At 45.4% G+C, this 20,117-nt stretch overlaps 1 protein-coding gene across 8 annotated transcripts in view; it reads left to right on the top strand.

The window, feature by feature from the left end:
- The window catches only part of CHD5 (chromodomain helicase DNA binding protein 5), a 235,063-nt gene that overhangs the window by 133,850 nt on the left and 81,096 nt on the right, over window positions 1-20,117 (top strand). For all 8 annotated transcript variants that reach the window (XM_040429570.1, XM_040429528.1, XM_040429519.1 and 5 more), the window contains exons 15-17: window positions 9,020-9,220; window positions 10,535-10,672; window positions 11,080-11,201. In XM_040429570.1, the coding sequence (XP_040285504.1) occupies window positions 9,020-9,220; window positions 10,535-10,672; window positions 11,080-11,201 (461 nt within the window). The remainder of the gene's footprint in view (window positions 1-9,019; window positions 9,221-10,534; window positions 10,673-11,079; window positions 11,202-20,117) is intronic.

Below are 20,117 nucleotides of genomic sequence, written 5' to 3'. Positions count from 1 at the left end.
AATTATTTATTTTTACCAGTGAAACCAATATAACATCTCAACATTCACAAATATACATTTCTGACATTCAAAAACAAAACAAAAACAAATCAGTGACCAATATAGCCACCTTTCTTTGCAAGGACACTCAAAAGCCTGCCATCCATGGATTCTGTCAGTGTTTTGATCTGTTCACCATCAACATTGCGTGCAGCAGCAACCACAGCCTCCCAGACACTGTTCAGAGAGGTGTACTGTTTTCCCTCCTTGTAAATCTCACATTTGATGATGGACCACAGGTTCTCAATGGGGTTCAGATCAGGTGAACAAGGAGGCCATGTCATTAGATTTTCTTCTTTTATACCCTTTCTTGCCAGCCACGCTGTGGAGTACTTGGACGCGTGTGATGGAGCATTGTCCTGCATGAAAATCATGTTTTTCTTGAAGGATGCAGACTTTTTCCTGTACCACTGCTTGAAGAAGGTGTCTTCCAGAAACTGGCAGTAGGACTGGGAGTTGAGCTTGACTCCATCCTCAACCCGAAAAGGCCCCACAAGCTCATCTTTGATGATACCAGCCCAAACCAGTACTCCACCTCCACCTTGCTGGTGTCTGAGTCGGACTGGAGCTCTCTGCCCTTTACCAATCCAGCCACGGGCCCATCCATCTGGCCCATCAAGACTCACTCTCATTTCATCAGTCCATAAAACCTTAGAAAAATCAGTCTTGAGATATTTCTTGGCCCAGTCTTGACGTTTCAGCTTGTGTGTCTTGTTCAGTGGTGGTCGTCTTTCAGCCTTTCTTACCTTGGCCATGTCTCTGAGTATTGCACACCTTGTGCTTTTGGGCACTCCAGTGATGTTGCAGCTCTGAAATATGGCCAAACTGGTGGCAAGTGGCATCTTGGCAGCTGCACGCTTGACTTTTCTCAGTTCATGGGCAGTTATTTTGCGCCTTGGTTTTTCCACACGCTTCTTGCGACCCTGTTGACTATTTTGAATGAAACGCTTGATTGTTCGATGATCACGCTTCAGAAGCTTTGCAATTTTAAGAGTGCTGCATCCCTCTGCAAGATATCTCACTATTTTTGACTTTTCTGAGCCTGTCAAGTCCTTCTTTTGACCCATTTTGCCAAAGGAAAGGAAGTTGCCTAATAATTATGCACACCTAATATAGGGTGTTGATGTCATTAGACCACACCCCTTCTCATTACAGAGATGCACATCACCTAATATGCTTAATTGGTAGTAGGCTTTCGAGCCTATACAGCTTGGAGTAAGACAACATGCATAAAGAGGATGATGTGGTCAAAATACTCATTTGCCTAATAATTCTGCACGCAGTGTATGTTTATAAGACCCCCCAATCAGACCTTAGATTAGTCCCCCAATGTTAATAAGACCCCTATTCAAACCTCAGATCAGACCACATTTCAGACCTCAGATCAGATCCCCAATTTTTATAAGACCCCTAATCAGACCTCAGTTCAGACCCCTAATGTTTATGAAACCCCCAATCAGACCCTAGATCAGACCCCATGTTAATAAGACCCGCATGTTAATCAGACCTCAGATCAGAGAAAAAAATAAAATAATATCAACTTACCTCTCCTGCTCCGGACTTGGCCGCTCCTGAGATCCAGCTTCCTGTCGCGCCGCGCTGAGACTTGACGTCACACAACGTGAGATCACAGAGCGCGCTGACGTCCTCATGCTGTACACAGATCACAGCACAGCGTGCGGAGCCCTGCAGGAGAAGACCAGGAAGCGGTGAGTACAGAGCCGCACAGGGAGAACTGCATTCACCGCTCCCCGCTTCTCCTGTACTAATAAGCGCGTCTATAATGGAAGCGCTCAATAGTAGTCACCACTTTGGGGGCAAAAAAGTGCAGCATGTATGTGAATATTCTATAATTATTCTATATTCTAGAATTTAAAAAAGTGGATGGTTTTCTGGATATAATTTCTGAAGTCACTCCATGTATGCTACTTGTCCTGGGTATTACACTTCCTCCTGTCTATAATCTGCCACTTATTCAGCAGGTGGAAAATGGGTGTTTTCAGCTGCTAAATCCACAACCAAAACTCACCAACAGCTCCCCCATTGACTTTAATGTTAAAAACTCCGTCTTGTGCACAAACTGTAAAATGGTAGAGGTTTATTCAGTAGCTGAAGAATGCGTGAGAAGTGACGTCACTTCTTGGAAGCAGATTTGATTGTGGATTTTATAGATCTCAATGGGGAATCAGAGAAACCTCAACCAAATACTCTGCTAATGCTCTTTTAGGCTACTTTCACTCTTCCGTTTTTGATAATACAGCCGGCTGCATCCAGTATGAACGGATTTGGTTATATTATCTTTAAAATAGCAATGACGTTTTCTATTGTCCCATGCGGACAAAAAAAAACAAAAAAAAACGCTGCTTGCCTTCTGGTGCGTTCCGTTCAGTTTTGTTCCCATTGACAATAAATGGAGACAAAACTGAAGCATTTTTCTCCGGTATTGAGATCATCTTCCGGATCTCAATACCGGAAAAGGCAAATGCAGATGTGAAAGAGGCCCAAAAAAACCGGCCTGTTTTCTGCTACTAATCTGCTCCTAATGTGCTACAGATTTTTCTGCCGCTGATTTTACCGTATGAATTTTTGCTCTTAACCTACCCCCCCACTATGCAGCCAGATCCACATGAAGTACTGCACCATATGTTGTCAGCAGCGGTTGCTGTATACTGCATGTAGTGCTGAGGAGTGTTCCACACAATGCAGTGTTTGCTTTCATTAAGTCAGGGCGCTCTCCGAGACAAACACCCATTGTTTGATCAGTCCCACGTGTGACCAACCTGGTACTAACAGATGTTGTGTCTGAATTTTTTTAGTCTTTTTTTATTTATTTTTTTATTCAGATTGCTAAGGAAAATATCATTGTGGCAGATGGTGTTTTCCAAAAACAATGAGTTGGGGGCAGAGTTACTTTGGGGACGGTGCATTGTATGAATATTGCAAAAAGGCAGAATTTAGCAGACAGTAGATGAATTGGAGCGTGCGAGAAGGCGATACGGCTTCTATTAGCGAGGACCATGGCGCTCCGTTCTTGTGTACATGTGGACTGCTCTGTCACTGCACCACTCATGGTCATGACCCCAGGTTAGAAGCTCCAGGCTCCTCGGTTGGTAGACATCCTGCAAAATATTGTACCAAAAGTACATTAAACAGCAGCAGAATGCCATCTTTGTGACCGGGTCTGTCTGACACCTGCCAGGCCCCATGAACATTGGATTTGTCTGGATCTGATGATCTGTTGTCTATGGTCTGTAGTCTGTGAAGGTGGTGGGTCGATACTGATGGAATCCGTTCTCCTCGGTAATGGCGTAACCCAGATTGGATAGAGATCGCAATATGTTCATGCATTTCATTACAAATGCTTCTTTGCTACCCTGACTTTTGGTATGGTCTCACGTTGGTATACAGTGGTTCACAGAGACACATTGACCATGCGGCAGCCCCCATGGGCACATGGTCATTGGGGGTCTATAGTTCCGTAATCCGTTACAGCATTAGGCCTCATGCACACGACCGTTGTGTGCATCCGTGTCCGTTGTTCCGTTTTCCGTGATTTTCTGCGGACCCATTGACTTTCAATGGGCCCGTTGAAAACTCGGAAAATGCACCGTTTGTCATCCGCGTCCGTGATCCGTGTTTCCAGTCCGTGAAAAAAATATGACCTGTCCTATTTTTTTCACGGACAACGGTTCGCGGACCCATTAAAGTCAATGGGTCCGTGAAAAAACACGGAGGCACACAAGATTGTCATCCGCGTCCGTGATCCGTGTATGTTTTTTTTCCTATCAATTTCAAGGCAAACTTGACTTAGATTTTTTTTTTCACTTGTCATGTCTGGTAATCCTCCAAAAATCAAGGAAGACACACGGGAAAAAAAACGGATCACGGAACAACGGAACCCCGTTTTGCGGATCGTGAAAAAATACTGTCGTGTGCATGAGGCCTAATTGTAGGACATTTGAACAATATACTTTTGAAGGGGTTGTGTCACTTCAGCAAATGGCATTTATCATGTAGATGAAGTTACTGTAATAAAAGCCACTTACTAATGTATTGGGATTGTCCATATTGCCTCCTTTGATGGCTGGATTCATTTTTCCATCACATTATGCATTGCTCGTTTCCATTGGTTACGACCACCCTGCAATCCATCACCAGTGGCCGTGCTTGCACACTATAGGAAAAAGTGCCGGCCTCTCTGGTGGCCGAGACATAGGCTGGTGCTTTTTCCTATAGTGTGCAAGCTCGACCACCGCTCCTGGTCTGCAGGGTGGTTGTAACCATGGAAACGAGTAGCGTATAATGTGATGGAAAAATGAATCCAGCCAGAAAAGGAGGCAATATGGACAATCACAATACATTAGTAAGTGCCTTGTATTAACTTTATCTACATGATAAATGCCACTTGCTGAAGTGATGCAACCCCTGTAAGGCCCATTCCTAGTATGTGACCTAAATGTCTGATGTGTTCTGTGGCCACATGTTCTAGGACTGTATGACAATAGGTAAGAAGCCAATGGACTTTAAAAGGGGTTGTGGCAACATAAAATTGTATTATTATTTTATTTCACTATTAATAAAACTCAGCATGAAAATCGAGTCACTTTTGTAATTTACTTTCTGCTCCATTTGGAAGATATTCCCTTTAGGTCATTGTAGTGGCGTCCCCTGGTGTTTAATTAGTATAGTGTTGTGCATGTCCACCTGCTCAGCTGAATGAACAAGGTCCACCAGCTAGATGTACTGATAGAAGCTGTAACAGTTAAGCCTCATTCACACGTCAGTGTTTCACGGATGTGTGCTGTACGCTTTCTGCACGGACAGCACACGTCCCCATTCATTTTAATGTGTGCATTCAGGCATCAGTGTTTTAGCACGGTCCGTGGGTCCGTGTTGTTAGCACGGATGCATGCTCTATTTTGTCCATTATAGTCTATGGGTCCGTGAAAGCGACGAATGCAATACGGATGCCATCCGTGTTTCACGGATCATTAGGAAGAGATGCTTTGAAAATAATTTTTCAGCTGTTCAGTGTCAGTGAAACACAGACAGCAAAAAACGGACACATGGACCCAACACGGATCCTTCACGGATGCATCACTGACCACCTGTTGACGGATTTGAGCACAGACACGGACGTGTGAATGAGGCTTTAGGCCTAGTTCACATCACCGTTTAGTTTTTCTGTTCTTCTGATCAATCAGAAGAACAGAAAAATAAAGAAAAAACTAATCCCGTATGAGATCCATTATTTTAGATGGAAAAAAAGTCCTACACAAAGCATTTATTTTTTCCGTCTAAACTTAGGGCTCTTTCACACTTGCGTTCTTGTCTTCCGGCATAGAGTTCCGTCGTCGGGGCTCTATGCCGGAAGAATCCTGATCAGGATTATCCTAATGCATTCTGAATGGAGAGAAATCCGTTCAGGATGCATCAGGATGTCTTCAGTTCCGGAACGCAACGTTTTTTGGCCGGAGAAAATACCGCAGCATGCTGCGCTTTTTGCTCCGGCCAAAAATCCGGAACACTTGCCGCAAGGCCGGATCCGGAATTAATGCCCATTGAAAGGCATTGATCCGGATCCGGCCTTAAGCTAAACGTCGTTTCGGCTCATTGCCGGACCCGACATTTAGCTTTTTCTGAATGGTTACCATGGCTGCCGGGACGCTAAAGTCCTGGCAGCCATGGTAAAGTGTAGCGGGGAGCGGGGGAGCAGTGTACTTACCGTCCGTGCGGCTCCCCGGGCGCTCCAGAGTGACGTCAGGGCGCCCCAAGCGCATGGATCACGTCATCCATGCGCATGGGGCGCTCTGACGTCATTCTGGAGCGCCCCGGGAGCCGCACGGACTGTAAGTATACCGCTCCCCCGCTCCTACTATGGCAACCAGGACTTTAATAGCGTCCTGGGTGCCATAGTAACACTGAACGCATTTTGAAGACGGTTCCGTCTTCAAATGCTTTCAGTACACTTGCGTTTTTCCGGATCCGGCGTGTAATTCCGGCAAGTGGAGTACACGCCGGATCCGGACAACGCAAGTGTGAAAGAGGCCTAAATGTCAGATGGAAATGTCTAAGCGCACTTTCACACTTGCGTTGTTGGATTCCGGCAACTGCCTGCCGGATCCAGCAATCTGTATGTAAACTGATACCATTTGTAGACGGATCCGGATGTGGATCACAAATGCATTGCAATACCGGATCCGTCTCTCCGGTTGTCATCTGGAAAAACAGATCCGGTATTTGTCTTTTTCACATCTTTAAAGGTCTGCTCATGCGCAGACCGCAAAACCGGACCCGTTTTTCCGGAACACTTGGGGCTGAATCCGGCATTAATGCATTTCAATGGAAAATAATGCCGGATCCAGCATTCCGGCAAGTGTTCCGGAATTTTGGACGGAGAAAATACTGCAGCATGCTGCTGTATTTTCTCCATCCAAAAACCGTACAGTGACTGAACTGAAAACATCCTGATGCATACTGAATAGATTGCTCTCCATTCAGAATGCATTAGGATAAAACTGATCAGTTCTTTTCCGGTATTGAGCCCCTAGGACGGAAATCAATGCCGGAAAAGTTTAACGCAAGTGTGAAAGTACCCTAAAACGGATGCAAAATGTGCATAACTGAACATAACGGATGCCTGAAATACAGGATCTGTTTCTTTGTTTATTTTTCTGTTCTTCTGATGGATCGGAAGAACAGAAAACTAAACGGTGACGTTAACCTGGCCTTACAGGGAGAGAGCTGTGATAGAAAGAGAACAAGGGAGTGCCCCCAAGCTGTGATAAGGAGAGAGATGCAGAAGAAAGGACACGGCCCTCTGAGCTGCAGCAGAAAGGACACATCCCCTGAGCTGCAGCAGAAAGGACACACACCCTGAGCTGCAGCAGAAAGGACACATCCCCTGAGCTGCAGCAGAAAGGACACATCCCCTGAGCTGCAGCAGAAAGGACACATCCTCTGAGCTGCAGCAGAAAGGACATGGCCCTCTGAGCTGCAGCAGAAAGGACACATCCCCTGAGCTGCAGCAGAAAGGACACATCCCCTGAGCTGCAGCAGAAAGGACACATCCTCTGAGCTGCAGCAGAAAGGACACATCCCCTGAGCTGCAGCAGAAAGGACACATCCCCTGAGCTGCAGCAAAAAAAGGACACATCCTCTGAGCTGCAGCAGAAAGGACACATCCCCTGAGCTGCAGCAGAAAGGACACATCCCCTGAACTGCAGCAGAAAGGACACATCCCCTGAGCTGCAGCAGAAAGGACACGGCCCTCTGAGCTGCAGCAGAAAGGACACATCCCCTGAGCTGCAGCAGAAAGGACACATCCCCTGAGCTGCAGCAGAAAGGACACATCCCCTGAGCTGCAGCAGAAAGGACACATCCCCTGAGCTGCAGCAGAAAGGACACATCCCCTGAGCTGCAGCAGAAAGGACACATCCCCTGAGCTGCAGCAGAAAGGACACATCCCCTGAGCTGCAGCAGAAAAGACACATCCCCTGAGCTGCAGCAGAAAGGACACATCCCCTGAGCTGCAGCAGAAAGGACACATCCCCTGAGCTGCAGCAGAAAGGACACATCCCCTGAGCTGCAGCAGAAAGGACACATCCCCTGAGCTGCAGCAGAAAGGACACATCCCCTGAGCTGCAGCAGAAAGGACACATCCCCTGAGCTGCAGCAGAAAAGACACATCCCCTGAGCTGCAGCAGAAAGGACACATCCCCTGAGCTGCAGCAGAAAGGACACATCCCCTGAGCTGCAGCAGAAAGGACACATCCCCTGAGCTGCAGCAGACAGCACACATCCTCAGCTTGATATAAATCTATCAGACCGATTGGAGCAATGAATAGAAAGATCTTGGGATCAATGTGAGGTACAGGGCTGGTTCTAGCTTTGTTATGTCACTTACTATATGACGTCTGCACAACTCACTTCCAGTCCACCCCTATTGGTACAGATTTATCTGGCTTTGTTCACATGGTGCTATATTCAACAATTTACCTTATAATATAATAAATAATACACGACTTCCAAAAATGGCCGCGGTCTTTATTAACGGGGGGGGGGAAGGTGGGTAATCATAAATAATAAAATACCATAAATTATGAAGCCATTAAACTTTTCCAATATTAAATCGAGTCCATTAGTGCACTACTCATCCAGAGTCCACCCAGTAAGGCGACTAACCCCCCCCCCCCCCACACTTCCCACTCCCCCCTTTTCAAAGACCGCGACTAAAGAAAACATTGGGAGGGCGGGCAGGACACGCTCCTTCCTCTTCTTTTCACCAGCGCAGACAGAGCTCCCACAGGTGAGTGTCCTCCATAAATACACCTTCTTTTTCCCGCTGAAACTTGCTCAGCCAATCCATAACTTCAGCTAAAATTAGCCCTTTGCCCAGCAGCCGATCAGCAACCATTCCTGGCCAATCTCCCTTGGTTGCCGGCTGACCTCTGATTCACCTGTGGAGAATAATGGCGGGCAAGGAGGGAAAGCAGGGGAATAGGGGGAGAGAGACAAATCCAACAAGACAACCTACTATATATAAGTCTCAATTGCCACCATGAGGGGCAAATGCCTATATCGGCACAGCCCCTTTCATGACGTTCTTATCCCACGTGTAACATATCCACATGATGTATATGTTAAATGGATGCCTCCAATGGGGGCTATACTCTGGCATCCATCACCACAGGGTTCCACTGTAAAAATATTTACCTTTTTTTATGGACTCTGTAGGATAGAAGTAGTAGTATAGTATACTTTTGTATCTTATATTTGCCAACGAATGTTAAACCTGAGACAAAAACATGATTTGAACCCAGCCTAAAGTGGCGATGCGGAAGTCGTACTCCGCCCTCTTCAGGAATGGATGCATAGCTTGAAGGCAAATGAAGAAGCTCATTTTCTAGAGACTCAGAGCTAATTTCAGGGTCTGTTTTGTGTAATAATCTACTTTTTATTGATTTTTTTCTGTCCTCAGGGCCATTCTAAAGGTCCTTACCTTGTCAGTGCTCCCTTGTCCACAATCATCAACTGGGAGCGGGAATTTGAAATGTGGGCACCGGAGTTCTACGTGGTCACTTACACCGGTGATAAGGACAGCCGCGCCGTCATCAGAGAGAATGAATTCTCCTTTGAGGACAATGCCATCAAGAGCGGGAAGAAGGTGTTTCGAATGAAAGTAAGAGCGTGCACAGATCATGAGATCCCCCCTTTACCCTGGGCTAGACTATGTTATTTACCTACGTCTTTGGATTGTCTCATGCGCCCGCTTCTGTAGAGCATTAGATACCCAGTCAGAAATAATTCACCCTGAAGCATCTTGTATGACATGTCATAGAAATGGGATTAGTGGGCACAAGTCACTGTAGAGAGTGAGGGGATCCTGCTCTCCATTCTTATAGGGCGGTGGCTGCACATGTCCACTTACCATGAAATCACGTTTCTGAGGACCTGAGTGGTTTAGTAATTCCCCTTCTGGAGCACCTATTCGTATGACTCTATGATGTGCCATTCCTTTATTATCCCTTCAAGAAGTTATGAATGAATTACTAGGTCAGGGTCCAGATGGGTGATATCAGTTGGGGATGTGTCCCTGGGGATAGTGTCAGACTCTGCAGGGACATACCCCCGACTGATAACACCCACCTGGACTTTTATTCCAACGTGCTAGCAATTCATCATAACTTCTAGCAGGAATAATAAAGGAGCGGCACATCATAGTCATGAGAATTGAGGCTCCAGAATTGTTATTACAAGGTGAATGTAATCAGATAAGTCAGGAGAGGTTGCAGGTCCTCTTTAATGGAGACCGGGCAGGTGTTGCCTCCTCTCTAGAAGTGTGGAGGATGGGAGTGATAAAAAACACTAACACTAGTATGAAAACCATGGATAAATCATATACGGATCAGGCAACTGCTTGAACCTCCTGTGACCAGGTGTAATCTGTAGGAGAACCAGGCAGCAAAGGCTTACTTGCCTTGTAGCGCCATTACAGGGGGAATAAGGCGTTGCACCGTTTCCAGTGAAATCAATGTGCTGTGTGTGTAGCGCACGGCTTTGCCCCATCCTCCAGCCACCACCGATCTCAGCTTTGTCTCACTCCCATCTATTAACTTGTGTGGGTTTCTTATGCAGGAAACCTTTTTAAGACTGATCTCAAAGGTGAAAATACACATCTGATAGTATATCCAGATTCTCCCCGACACGGGAAAGGTGGTCAGGCATGTTGGATTTTATCATGCCCGATCGGTTTTTCCCACGGGTCCGACCCAAGCATGCATGTTTATGGTGGAGATGGGTGGAATCCATGGAAACCTCTTTAACACAAGCACCTAATATTGCTTTGGAAAACGGACCTCTAGAGGGGTGGCCAAAATTCATGAAATGTAAGGTAATTGAAAATGTGACTGTAATTGTAAGCTTGAAAGCCCAAAAACATCTAAACCTTTACAATGCTAACAGCATGGTGCTCAACGTTTCATTTTTTATCTAGAAAGAAGCGCAAATAAAATTCCACGTGCTCCTCACATCTTATGAGCTCATCACCATTGACCATGCCATTCTGGGCTCCATTGAATGGGCATGTCTTGTGGTGGATGAAGCTCACCGACTGAAAAACAACCAGTCCAAAGTAAGTTCTTCTTTAAGCTCTTTGCTCTGAGATGACTGATGATTGTTCTGCTTCTGATTTTCTGACCTCGCTGCCTTTCTAATTCTCTGTCATCCCTGCCTGTTTTACCTGGCACAGGTGATGACAAAGGGAGATCAGAAAGGAGCAAATTCTGCCTTTTTGAATTATTTTGCAACAATAATGCAGGCTTCAAATTCATATTAAATATTAATCCAAGTGTGCTCCTTCACTTTTTCTTTTGTCATCTGTGCCCATTTTCTTCAGAAAAAGAGGCAAGGATGACAAAAGCTTGGAAAAGCACGTGTGTGCACTGAGCATTTGTATGGAAGTGCAAACATACTAGTGCCGTAGTCCTCTAATGGCATTTCTCTTTTCTAGACTGCCACCATATAACTTTCTTTTCCAAGTTCTTTAGGGTATTAAATAGCTACAAGATTGACTACAAACTGCTGCTAACTGGAACCCCGCTGCAGAATAACCTGGAGGAGCTCTTCCACCTTCTTAACTTCCTCACTCCCGAAAGATTCAAGTAAGTGTTGCTCAGTCTCCTCCAACAAGATCGAAACAGTAACTGTTCATTTACATATGGGAAGGAATGTTTTTTATCAGCAGTGCAACAACGGAGCACAGAATAAAAACTACTGATAAATGTTGCCCGCCAAACCCTAGCGGGCATCGTGCCATCTACATTCCTGGAGACAGGCTCTCTTTTCTTTTTGCTGCCTATCATGTATTTGACGCTTTTCATACACCCACCGATAAGACTCATCTCTTGGGCGCTTTTACACAGGCAGATAGAGCAGACAATTGTCGGGACGGAAGTGTTCTCTCCCGGCAATCGTCTGCTCGCTAGTGGAGGAAACTGCTGATATTACATTGAGCTATCTCCTCCCCAGTATAGGGATGAGCGATCACTAATGCGTTGCTCGTCCCTATACTATGTCATTGTTTGCCGGCAGTAGAGCGCCTATAACATGGCGGCAAACCAGGATTTTTTAACATGTTAAAAGATCTCAATTAACTGATGAACCAATGTTTGGTCGTTTATTGGGTAATCGGCGGCAGTATTATACTGCCAGATAGCTAATAAGCGTTCATCCGAAAAGAGGTACAGGTGCAAATCCTCAGATTTACTAATCCCCTTAGATTTATCACGGTGGCTGTATCTCTATCTGTCTGTATGTCTATCTATTTATTTTTAAACCAGAATTACGCTGAAATTTTGATGAAAAATGTGCCAGACTAGGAAGTCTGGGCAAGAGTCATCTTTATCTATCTATCTATCTATCTATCTATCTATCTATCTATCTATCTCTGTCTATCTTTCTGTCTCCCTATCATCTCCCTCCTCGGGGTCACAACCATATTAGCCCATAGGGTAATCTAATGTACCATTCTGCCACCATGTCTCTTGACCTCAAAGCCCATTTGAATTGGCATTGGACCACATGATGGTTCCTGTCTTCGCTGAGGATGCCTCCATTTGCTAGCTTTTCATCCCTCGGAGTGTTGGTGTCGTGCCACTGAAACAAATCAATAAATCGACAACTGGGTGTTATCAGTCTGGGGCGATAGTGATACTGTTCAGTCAGGGCTGACAATGAAGTGAGGAATGGTAGCCCCCAGTTGTCAATTTATTTCATTCATTTCTGGTAGGAATTACAGAGGAATGACCAAACATAGTATTTGAAGAAAAGATGCTCCAAAATTGTTGTTTCACAGGGTGTACAAGCATTTACTATAAAAAAAGACATATTTGAAGAGTTGATGGGGCTCTAATTAAACAGTTCATTTAAAGGTGAGAAGGAAGAGACTACTATTGCCTGACCCTAATTGTTCTATACAACAGCCCATAGATTTGGTTATATGTTTTTATTTTTATACAGTACATCACAAAATTCCTTGTATTCAGTTTAACCAGAAGTACAAGGTCAGCAAATGTGCAGCAATGAGAGAGCAGATGCCGCTGCATTAACCTGGCGGCAGTCCCTGCGTGTCCCCGCGGCTATGGCCTAGGCGTCTTGGCCTCTGCGTGCACTTCTTTCCTCCTTTGTTTCATGGCTGGATGCTGTCATACCGGCTCCAGTCTTGTCAACATGATTAAGATCAGTTGTTTCCGACAGTGGAATAATATAAAGGATGAATAATTCATAGATGGGAGGGTCTGCCTGCTCTCAGCGCTGAGCGAGAGGCTGATGAGTCACAGGCAATGCATACTGATCACAGCTTCCTCCATAGAGCATCTGCATGTAAAACGCCTCCGCATCACAAATACGATTTTACACTTGTTCAAGTAGTTTATGTAAATGGAGGGTATCTATATATCTACCCATCTGTCTATCTATCCATCTATCTGTCTGTCTATCTCTTTTCTATTTATCTTTTTTTTAAATCTTTTTCTCTATCTATCTATTTATATATCTATATATCTATTATTATTATTTATTTTGTATCTATCTATTGTAGGGTTTCGCTCTGGTACATAGGGTAAGCGGACGCAGTACAGAGGCAAAATACAAGTTCTTTTGAAATATAATTTTTATTAAGTTTTCCAAATTATTTTCAGCAAGACAGTTGTACAATACAAATACAGCTCCTTCGTCTCAACAAAAGAGTTAATCAAAGTGCATGCAAGATACTCATAAACAGTACAATACAGTACAATACAATACAATTCGATTCCTCTACCCTCCCCCCTCCCTTCCTCCCAACCTGGGAAAACATTTTACCCCCCTCCCTCCCCCCTCCCTCTCTCTCAACTTCCCTAATGTACTAACATTGCTTTCAATCAACCTGAAGTCTCCCCAAGGTTTGGCTTAACTTTTTCTTCAAGTACCATTCTGACAGAATGAATGGAGTCATTAAAGTGCGCATGTCCCTGTCTGAATATACCACTCCTATAAAAGACTCCCATCTCTTGAAAAAAGAGTTTATAAATCGCCCACCCAATTGTTCCGCTTCAATTTTTTCCATATCCAGGCAAAGCTTAGCATGATTAAGAACCTCCGTCATTGACGGCAATTGAGGTTTGAGCCAATGCTTGAAAATACAGCGTTTGGCTGCCAGTAGAAGGATGTGAATAACTGGTTGCACATTGATCCCATTCGCCTGGGCATGGAAAAGCATCAAATCAGGAGACAAAGGAACTGAGATTTTTAGATACACTTTAATCTGAGATCTAACTAGCTTCCAAAATTTCTGAGAGGCTGGACAGGACCACACTCCATGACTCAGATCAGATTTGTCCAAATGACACTTAGGGCATCTAGTCAATCTATCAGAGGATAGAAGGGGTGAAGAAAATTGGAACCCATAGATAGCCTTATGGATAAATCTGAAATGGGATTCTCTCCAAACTTGGTTGATTATCACTTTATTGACTATATTCCATCCTTGAATTACAAGAGTATCTGCATCCAGTGAGGGGAATATTTTTTTCCAATGGGAGAATACATTGTCTGCCAAACACTTTTGCTTGCTATCCCGCAACTCGTAATAGAGATCTGAAAGTGATCTTTTTTTGGATCCATCTCCCAACAAACGATCAAAGGCATTGACAGAAAACTCCCCATTCATGTTTTTCACTCTAGGTCTGAGAAAGCTCATCAACTGAGCATGTGCCAGAAAGTGTTGTGGTTTGACTTGTGGGAATCTATTCTGTAATTCAGTAAAGGACACATAGGTATTGGTTTGTCTATCCCAGAAGTCCCGGACCCTCCTCACACCATCTCGCCTCCATGATTCAAAATGTTTTGTTTCGATGCCTGCAGGGAATTCCGGGTGTCCCCAGACTGGCATAAATTTTGAAATCATGAATGGGAGCTTAAAAATTTTCCGCACCCCCTTCCAGGCCGCTATATTGTCTGTCAACAAAGTGCTTCGTTTTGGCCACAAGGGTAGAGCAGAGAACTTTGTGTGAAGGAGTGCCCCCAAGGACCACGGTCTAGCTAGTTGAGACTCTAACAGTGTGTTAGTATAGAAGTTGGATCCGAAGATCCAATCAATACCATGCCTTAATAGGCTGGCCAAGTTATATGACCGTAGGTCAGGTAATGCCATTCCCCCCAACCCTTTTGGTAGTTGAAGTTTGGAAAAGCTATGCAGGGTTTGCGTCCCCTCCAAATAAAAGCCCTGAATGCTGATCTAACTCCAATATATCCTTATGTTTGATCAAGATGGGGATCGTTTGCATCGGATATAGGAGCTTTGGAGTGCACATCATTTTTATTAACTGTATTCTCCCTCCCAGGGACAGAGGGGATTGCATCCACCTCTGCAAGTCTCCCTTAATCTTTTGAACAATAGGTGGATAATTCAAAGAGTAAAGCGACCCCGGATTCCTTCCTATCTGGATACCTAAATATCTAATTGACTTAGTAGCTACCTGAAGGGGGACTCCCAGCGGCTTCTCACCAACATTTGGAATATTTGGGCCAATAAATAGGATCTCTGACTTAGTTGCATTAACTCGGTATCCTGACATAACGCCAAATTCAGAAAGTAACTGAAACAAATGGGGTAGGTCTCTGGATGGGTTCTCTAGAAAGACTAATAAGTCGTCAGCAAATAGAACGTGTTTGAGTTCCCTATTCCCAACTCTAATTCCCTCAATCTTACTATCTCCAGCTAGCCTCCTGGACAGGGGCTCTAAGGCTAGGTTGAATAGAAGGGGGGACAAAGGACATCCCTGTCTAGTACCTTTGCCCAAACTAAAAGGCTGTGACAAAAAGCCTGGGGTATGGATCCTAGCCCATGGGTCTGAGTATAGTGCCCTTATGTACTGACGGAAAGCACCGTCAAATCCCATCACCTCAAGTACCTGCTCCATCCATCCCCAGTGTACGTTATCAAAAGCTTTTTCAGCATCTACTGTTACTAATGCTGGGGATGGATGGAGATCAGGTCGAAGCTTGACCTCTTCCAGAACCGTGAGAACCTTACGAACGTTAGTAACTGCCGCCCTACCTTGTACAAACCCCACCTGCGCTGGAGAGATCAGTCTTGGTAAGATTTTTGCTAATCTGTCCGCTAAAATTTTGGAGATTATCTTCAAGTCCACATTTATTAGGGAAATTGGACGATCTGATGATGGATAGGCAGGGTCCTTCCCTGGTTTTGGCAAAATTTTTATATGGGCCGTATTAGTTTGATTCGGAAATGCCTCCCCCCGCATGTAACTCGTATATACTTGTTCCAGTAGAGGTGAGATCTCTGGGGATATAAGACGATAAAACTCGCCAGAAAACCCATCTGGGCCTGGAGCTTTCCCCAAGGATAGGTTTTTGATAGTAAGCTCAATTTCCCCTTTGGAAATTGGGGCATTAAGAACACTTTTCTCTTCATCACTAATTTTAGGTAAAGATACTCTCCCCAGCCACTGACTACTATCCAAAAGAGGGGTGTTTGGGGCCTTGTACAGATCCTCATAGAAGGTTCTCAGTACTGTATTTATTTCCTTGGGGTGTGTCTGCAAGTGTCCCAGACTATTCCTGAGGTGAGGAATGACAGTAGTAGGTCGTTGACCTTTTGCTAACCCCGCCAGTAATTTCCCCGATTTATTACCGTGCCTATACAGACGGGCTTCCCATTTGGATTGAGAGATCGTTTCCCATCTGTGCAACCATTGCTCATACTCCTCTTTAACCGACTGCCAAATGTTCTTTAAACTGGGGAGTGGATTATTCAAAAAACTAGTGTAAGCTATCCTCAATTTGTCACTTAACTCTGTTATTTTGGCTTTAATGTTTTTCTTTTTACTACCCACAAATGCCACAATCCAATGCGCTGACTGTATTGCTTCGGTAGGTAATCGCTGGTAATGGGATTCGTTCCATCTAGGCGATCTTTAGATGACGACTTGCTTCTATTGGTGAATCAAAGGTTTCCACAGTCCCGTCTGGCTGTTGCACCTTTAGCAGTGCCGGGTACAATAAAGAAAAGCGGATCTGAGCTTTAAATAAAGCGGAGCAAAGAGGGGCAAAGGCTCTTCTGCGCCTGGTGACCTCTGCAGAAAAGTCCCCAAAGATAAGCACACGTTGCCCTCGTAGCTGCACATTACCGCCTTGTTGTTTAAATGCCCGAAGTATGGCGGACTTATCCGCATAGTCCAGATACTTGACTATAACTTGGCGGGGTCTGTTTCCTCGTGCTTGATTCTGGCGTGACCCTCGGGGTCTAGTGGTGTCGTCAGGTTGTGCACTCGGGCCCACACGATGAGCTCTTTCCACTTTACATTTGGCCCCTATACCCAGCACCTCAGGTAATTCAGACTCACAGATGGCGATGAGTTCCCGTGCCGGTATATTCTCAGACAGGCCTACCAAGCGGAGGTTGCTCCTTCTGGAGCGATTTTCCAGATCATCAACCTTGCTCCAGAGCTTTGTGTTTTCAGACACCAACTGGGTTAGATGATTTTTGAGCATTTCATTATCAGATTCAATGTCCGATATCCTGGACTCTAGCTCTTCCAGGCGGGCTCCATGCTGCGTGACCTCTGCTTGTATCGCCGCAAGAGACTGTGACACTGTAGAAGAGAGCGCTTCTTGTAGGTCGGGCGATATCCGAGCCGCTACTTCCAGCGCTAACTGTTTGTAATCCACAGAGGGAAGATCCTCATCCTCTGTGGGAGCCGAAGACTGCTGAGGTGAATCAATCGGCAAGGTAGGAGCCGCAGGTTCATTCTGGCGAGTTGCCATTTTAGATTCAGTTGGCGCCTTTTCTGGTTTGGCCAGATTTTTCTTTGATTTACTCCCCATGAAGATTAGGTAACGGTCCATAAACCGCCCGGTAAACTTGGAAGTTGATTGTCCCAACTGCCGGCGAGTAATAGGCAGTTAGTTTGGCTGGGAGGATGTAATCGCTGTGCTGCAGGGACGGAGCTTCACTCACACGCGACCAGTCATGTCGGCGCCGGAACCGGAAGCCAAAATACAAGTTCTTAACGCAAACTTTAGTGTTTATTCACACTTGCGGCAGTTGCACAAAACACCTCACTTTACAGTCTTTTGGTGTTAATTCACACACAATGGAAAGTTCATATTGCACAAGTCACCTTGTTGGCAGTTCGGCCTCCAGTAGTCCACAGCAGGCTTTAGGGGGCCTGTTTCCCCTGCACATGGGTCTCAGCCCCCACCAGTCCGGCACAAAACCTCAGATCCCAACACAGAGACTCAGCTGCTGAGCCCAGCTGCCTATTTAAGGACAGCCAGGTGCTGCCAAAACCCGGACCAGCACTTAAACTCCGGTCTGGTATTTGACCTCACCTAGCTGGAAACCAGCCCAGCCCACATGCTGGGAGGAAAATGCCTGCCTTTCCAGACAAAACTCCTCACTGTGTCACATACCTTTGTTCAACCCTGAGTGGCTGAACACACGCCAGACAGTGTACCCGAGACAGGGCATCTGAGTTTCCCTGTAACCGGCATGCCCTGTGTTCCACCGAAAACTTTAAGTTTTGTAAGGACAGAAAACATCGGGTGACCCGGGCATTTCTGTCTTTGGCCTGGATCTCCCCTTGAGAGGGGAGTGGTCAGTCACTAGGCGGAACTTTCTCCCCAACAAATAATAGACTTGAGTACCCACTTGATGGCCAGGCACTCTCTCTCTCTCCACTATACTATACGGGGTCTCAGCTGGGGTGAGCTTATGGCTGAGGAAGACAATGGGATGCTCCTCCCTGTTGACTTCCTGAGACAGTACAGCACAGAGGCCTACTTCGGAGGCATCGGTCTGTACTATAAACTTCCCTTTGAAGTCGGGCGTCACCAAAACCGAGGATCTACACAGGGCCGACTTCAAAGCGGAGAAAGCATCTTCCGCCCGATCATCCTAGCGAACCATCACTGACTTGTGTCCTTTCAAGAGCCCTGTCAATGGCGCGGCCACCATAGCAAAGTGGGGAAAAAACCTCATGTAATAACCCACCATTCCCAGGAATGACTTTACTTGCCTAGTGGTGACAGGTTAGGGTAAATTTCTTATCGCCTCTGTTTTGTTTACTTGGGGTTTGATGACTCCTCTAACCCTATCGCACATTTTTTAGAGTTAGCGGTTAGTCCAGCCTTCGAAAGGGAGTCCACTACAGCCTGCACTTTGGGTAGGTTACTTTCCCAGTCGGTACTGTGGATGACAATATCGTCCAGGTAAGCCGAAGCGTACCGACAATGTGGACGAAGCACAATGTCCATTAGTCGCTGAAAAGTGGCGGGGGCACCATGCAGACCAAAGGGTAACACTTTATACTGATACAGCCCCTCAGGCGTGATGAAGGCAGTTTTCTCTTTGGCAGCCTCCGTTAAGGGCACCTGCCAGTACCCTTTCGTGAGTTCCAAAACATAAAAGTACCCTGTATGGTTTTCTCATGATGGGGACCGAGATGCAGAGTCGCTTCGCAGTGACGGCGGCGCCTGTGGCCCCTATCAGGGTGTGCTGCCTCTGAGCGGGTGACCCCCGGCGGAGACGCAACGCCATTTGAGATATAGTGTGACTGCCTATGACATGTGGACCACTAGAGATATAACCATTGATATATGAGGATGTGGGAGTATGTGAACAACGGTGATAGTGGCGGGATGCCATTGGCCCGTTTTTCACTGTTTGACTCCCTTCTGTTGAGGTACTATTAAAGAAATGGTGTAGTATGATCGGTCCATTGCTATGAATGGCGGTCATGTGACCTCGTCACATGGTGTGTATGTGTCAGACTGTTTCCACCTTGTTTCTGGTACGAGCATGCTCAGTTTCTGTCTGGTGCTGGGTCGCCATCTTGGATGTGGGCGTCCATGTGTTCTATGTGATAGATAGTCTCGCGGGATGAGGAGTTTCCCACGCCTGTGTACTACTCAATTCCGGACGCCGACTGAGTCCTGCCGTCTCAAGCTGCATGTGTAATTGGCACGATCATGTACACCTGATTAGAATTATTGATCAATGATGTTATGCACTGTAACCAGATGAACCTATGGTTAGAATTTTAGGCACATAGCACTTTATGACATATGGTCTGCTTTGAGTGAGATATAATTATGTACACTTGATATACATTGTTCTTAATAGTGTTTTTGTAAAAATAGATGTATAATCATGTAATCACTTTTGTTAATCATGCATGCTATATAAGCACCTGATTTTGCACTATGTATTATGGCTTGACGAAGGCTCCATGGAGTGAGCTGAAACGTTGCTGTTTTCCACATGGGTGAAAAAAAAATCCCCTTTTTTCACGGATACTTGAGTGCTGCCTTGGCTTTTTTTACATATACCTAATAGGACCGGGTCCGTGGTCTGCTTCAAGGAATTGCACCGCTTTCGATTTGTGTGCTGCACATCAACTTTTTTATATCTATCTATCTATCTATCTATTTTTTATTGTTATCTATCTATCCATTTATCTTTTTCCCATACAGCAGCACCAAATGAAAACAGATACAGGTGCAAATCCCCCAAA

The sequence above is a fragment of the Bufo bufo genome, chromosome 1 (genome assembly GCF_905171765.1).
Source record: "Bufo bufo chromosome 1, aBufBuf1.1, whole genome shotgun sequence".
Taxonomy (NCBI): domain Eukaryota; kingdom Metazoa; phylum Chordata; class Amphibia; order Anura; family Bufonidae; genus Bufo; species Bufo bufo.
The sequence above is the reverse complement of the archived record's forward strand: the minus strand, read 5'-3'. Positions and strand labels throughout refer to the sequence as shown.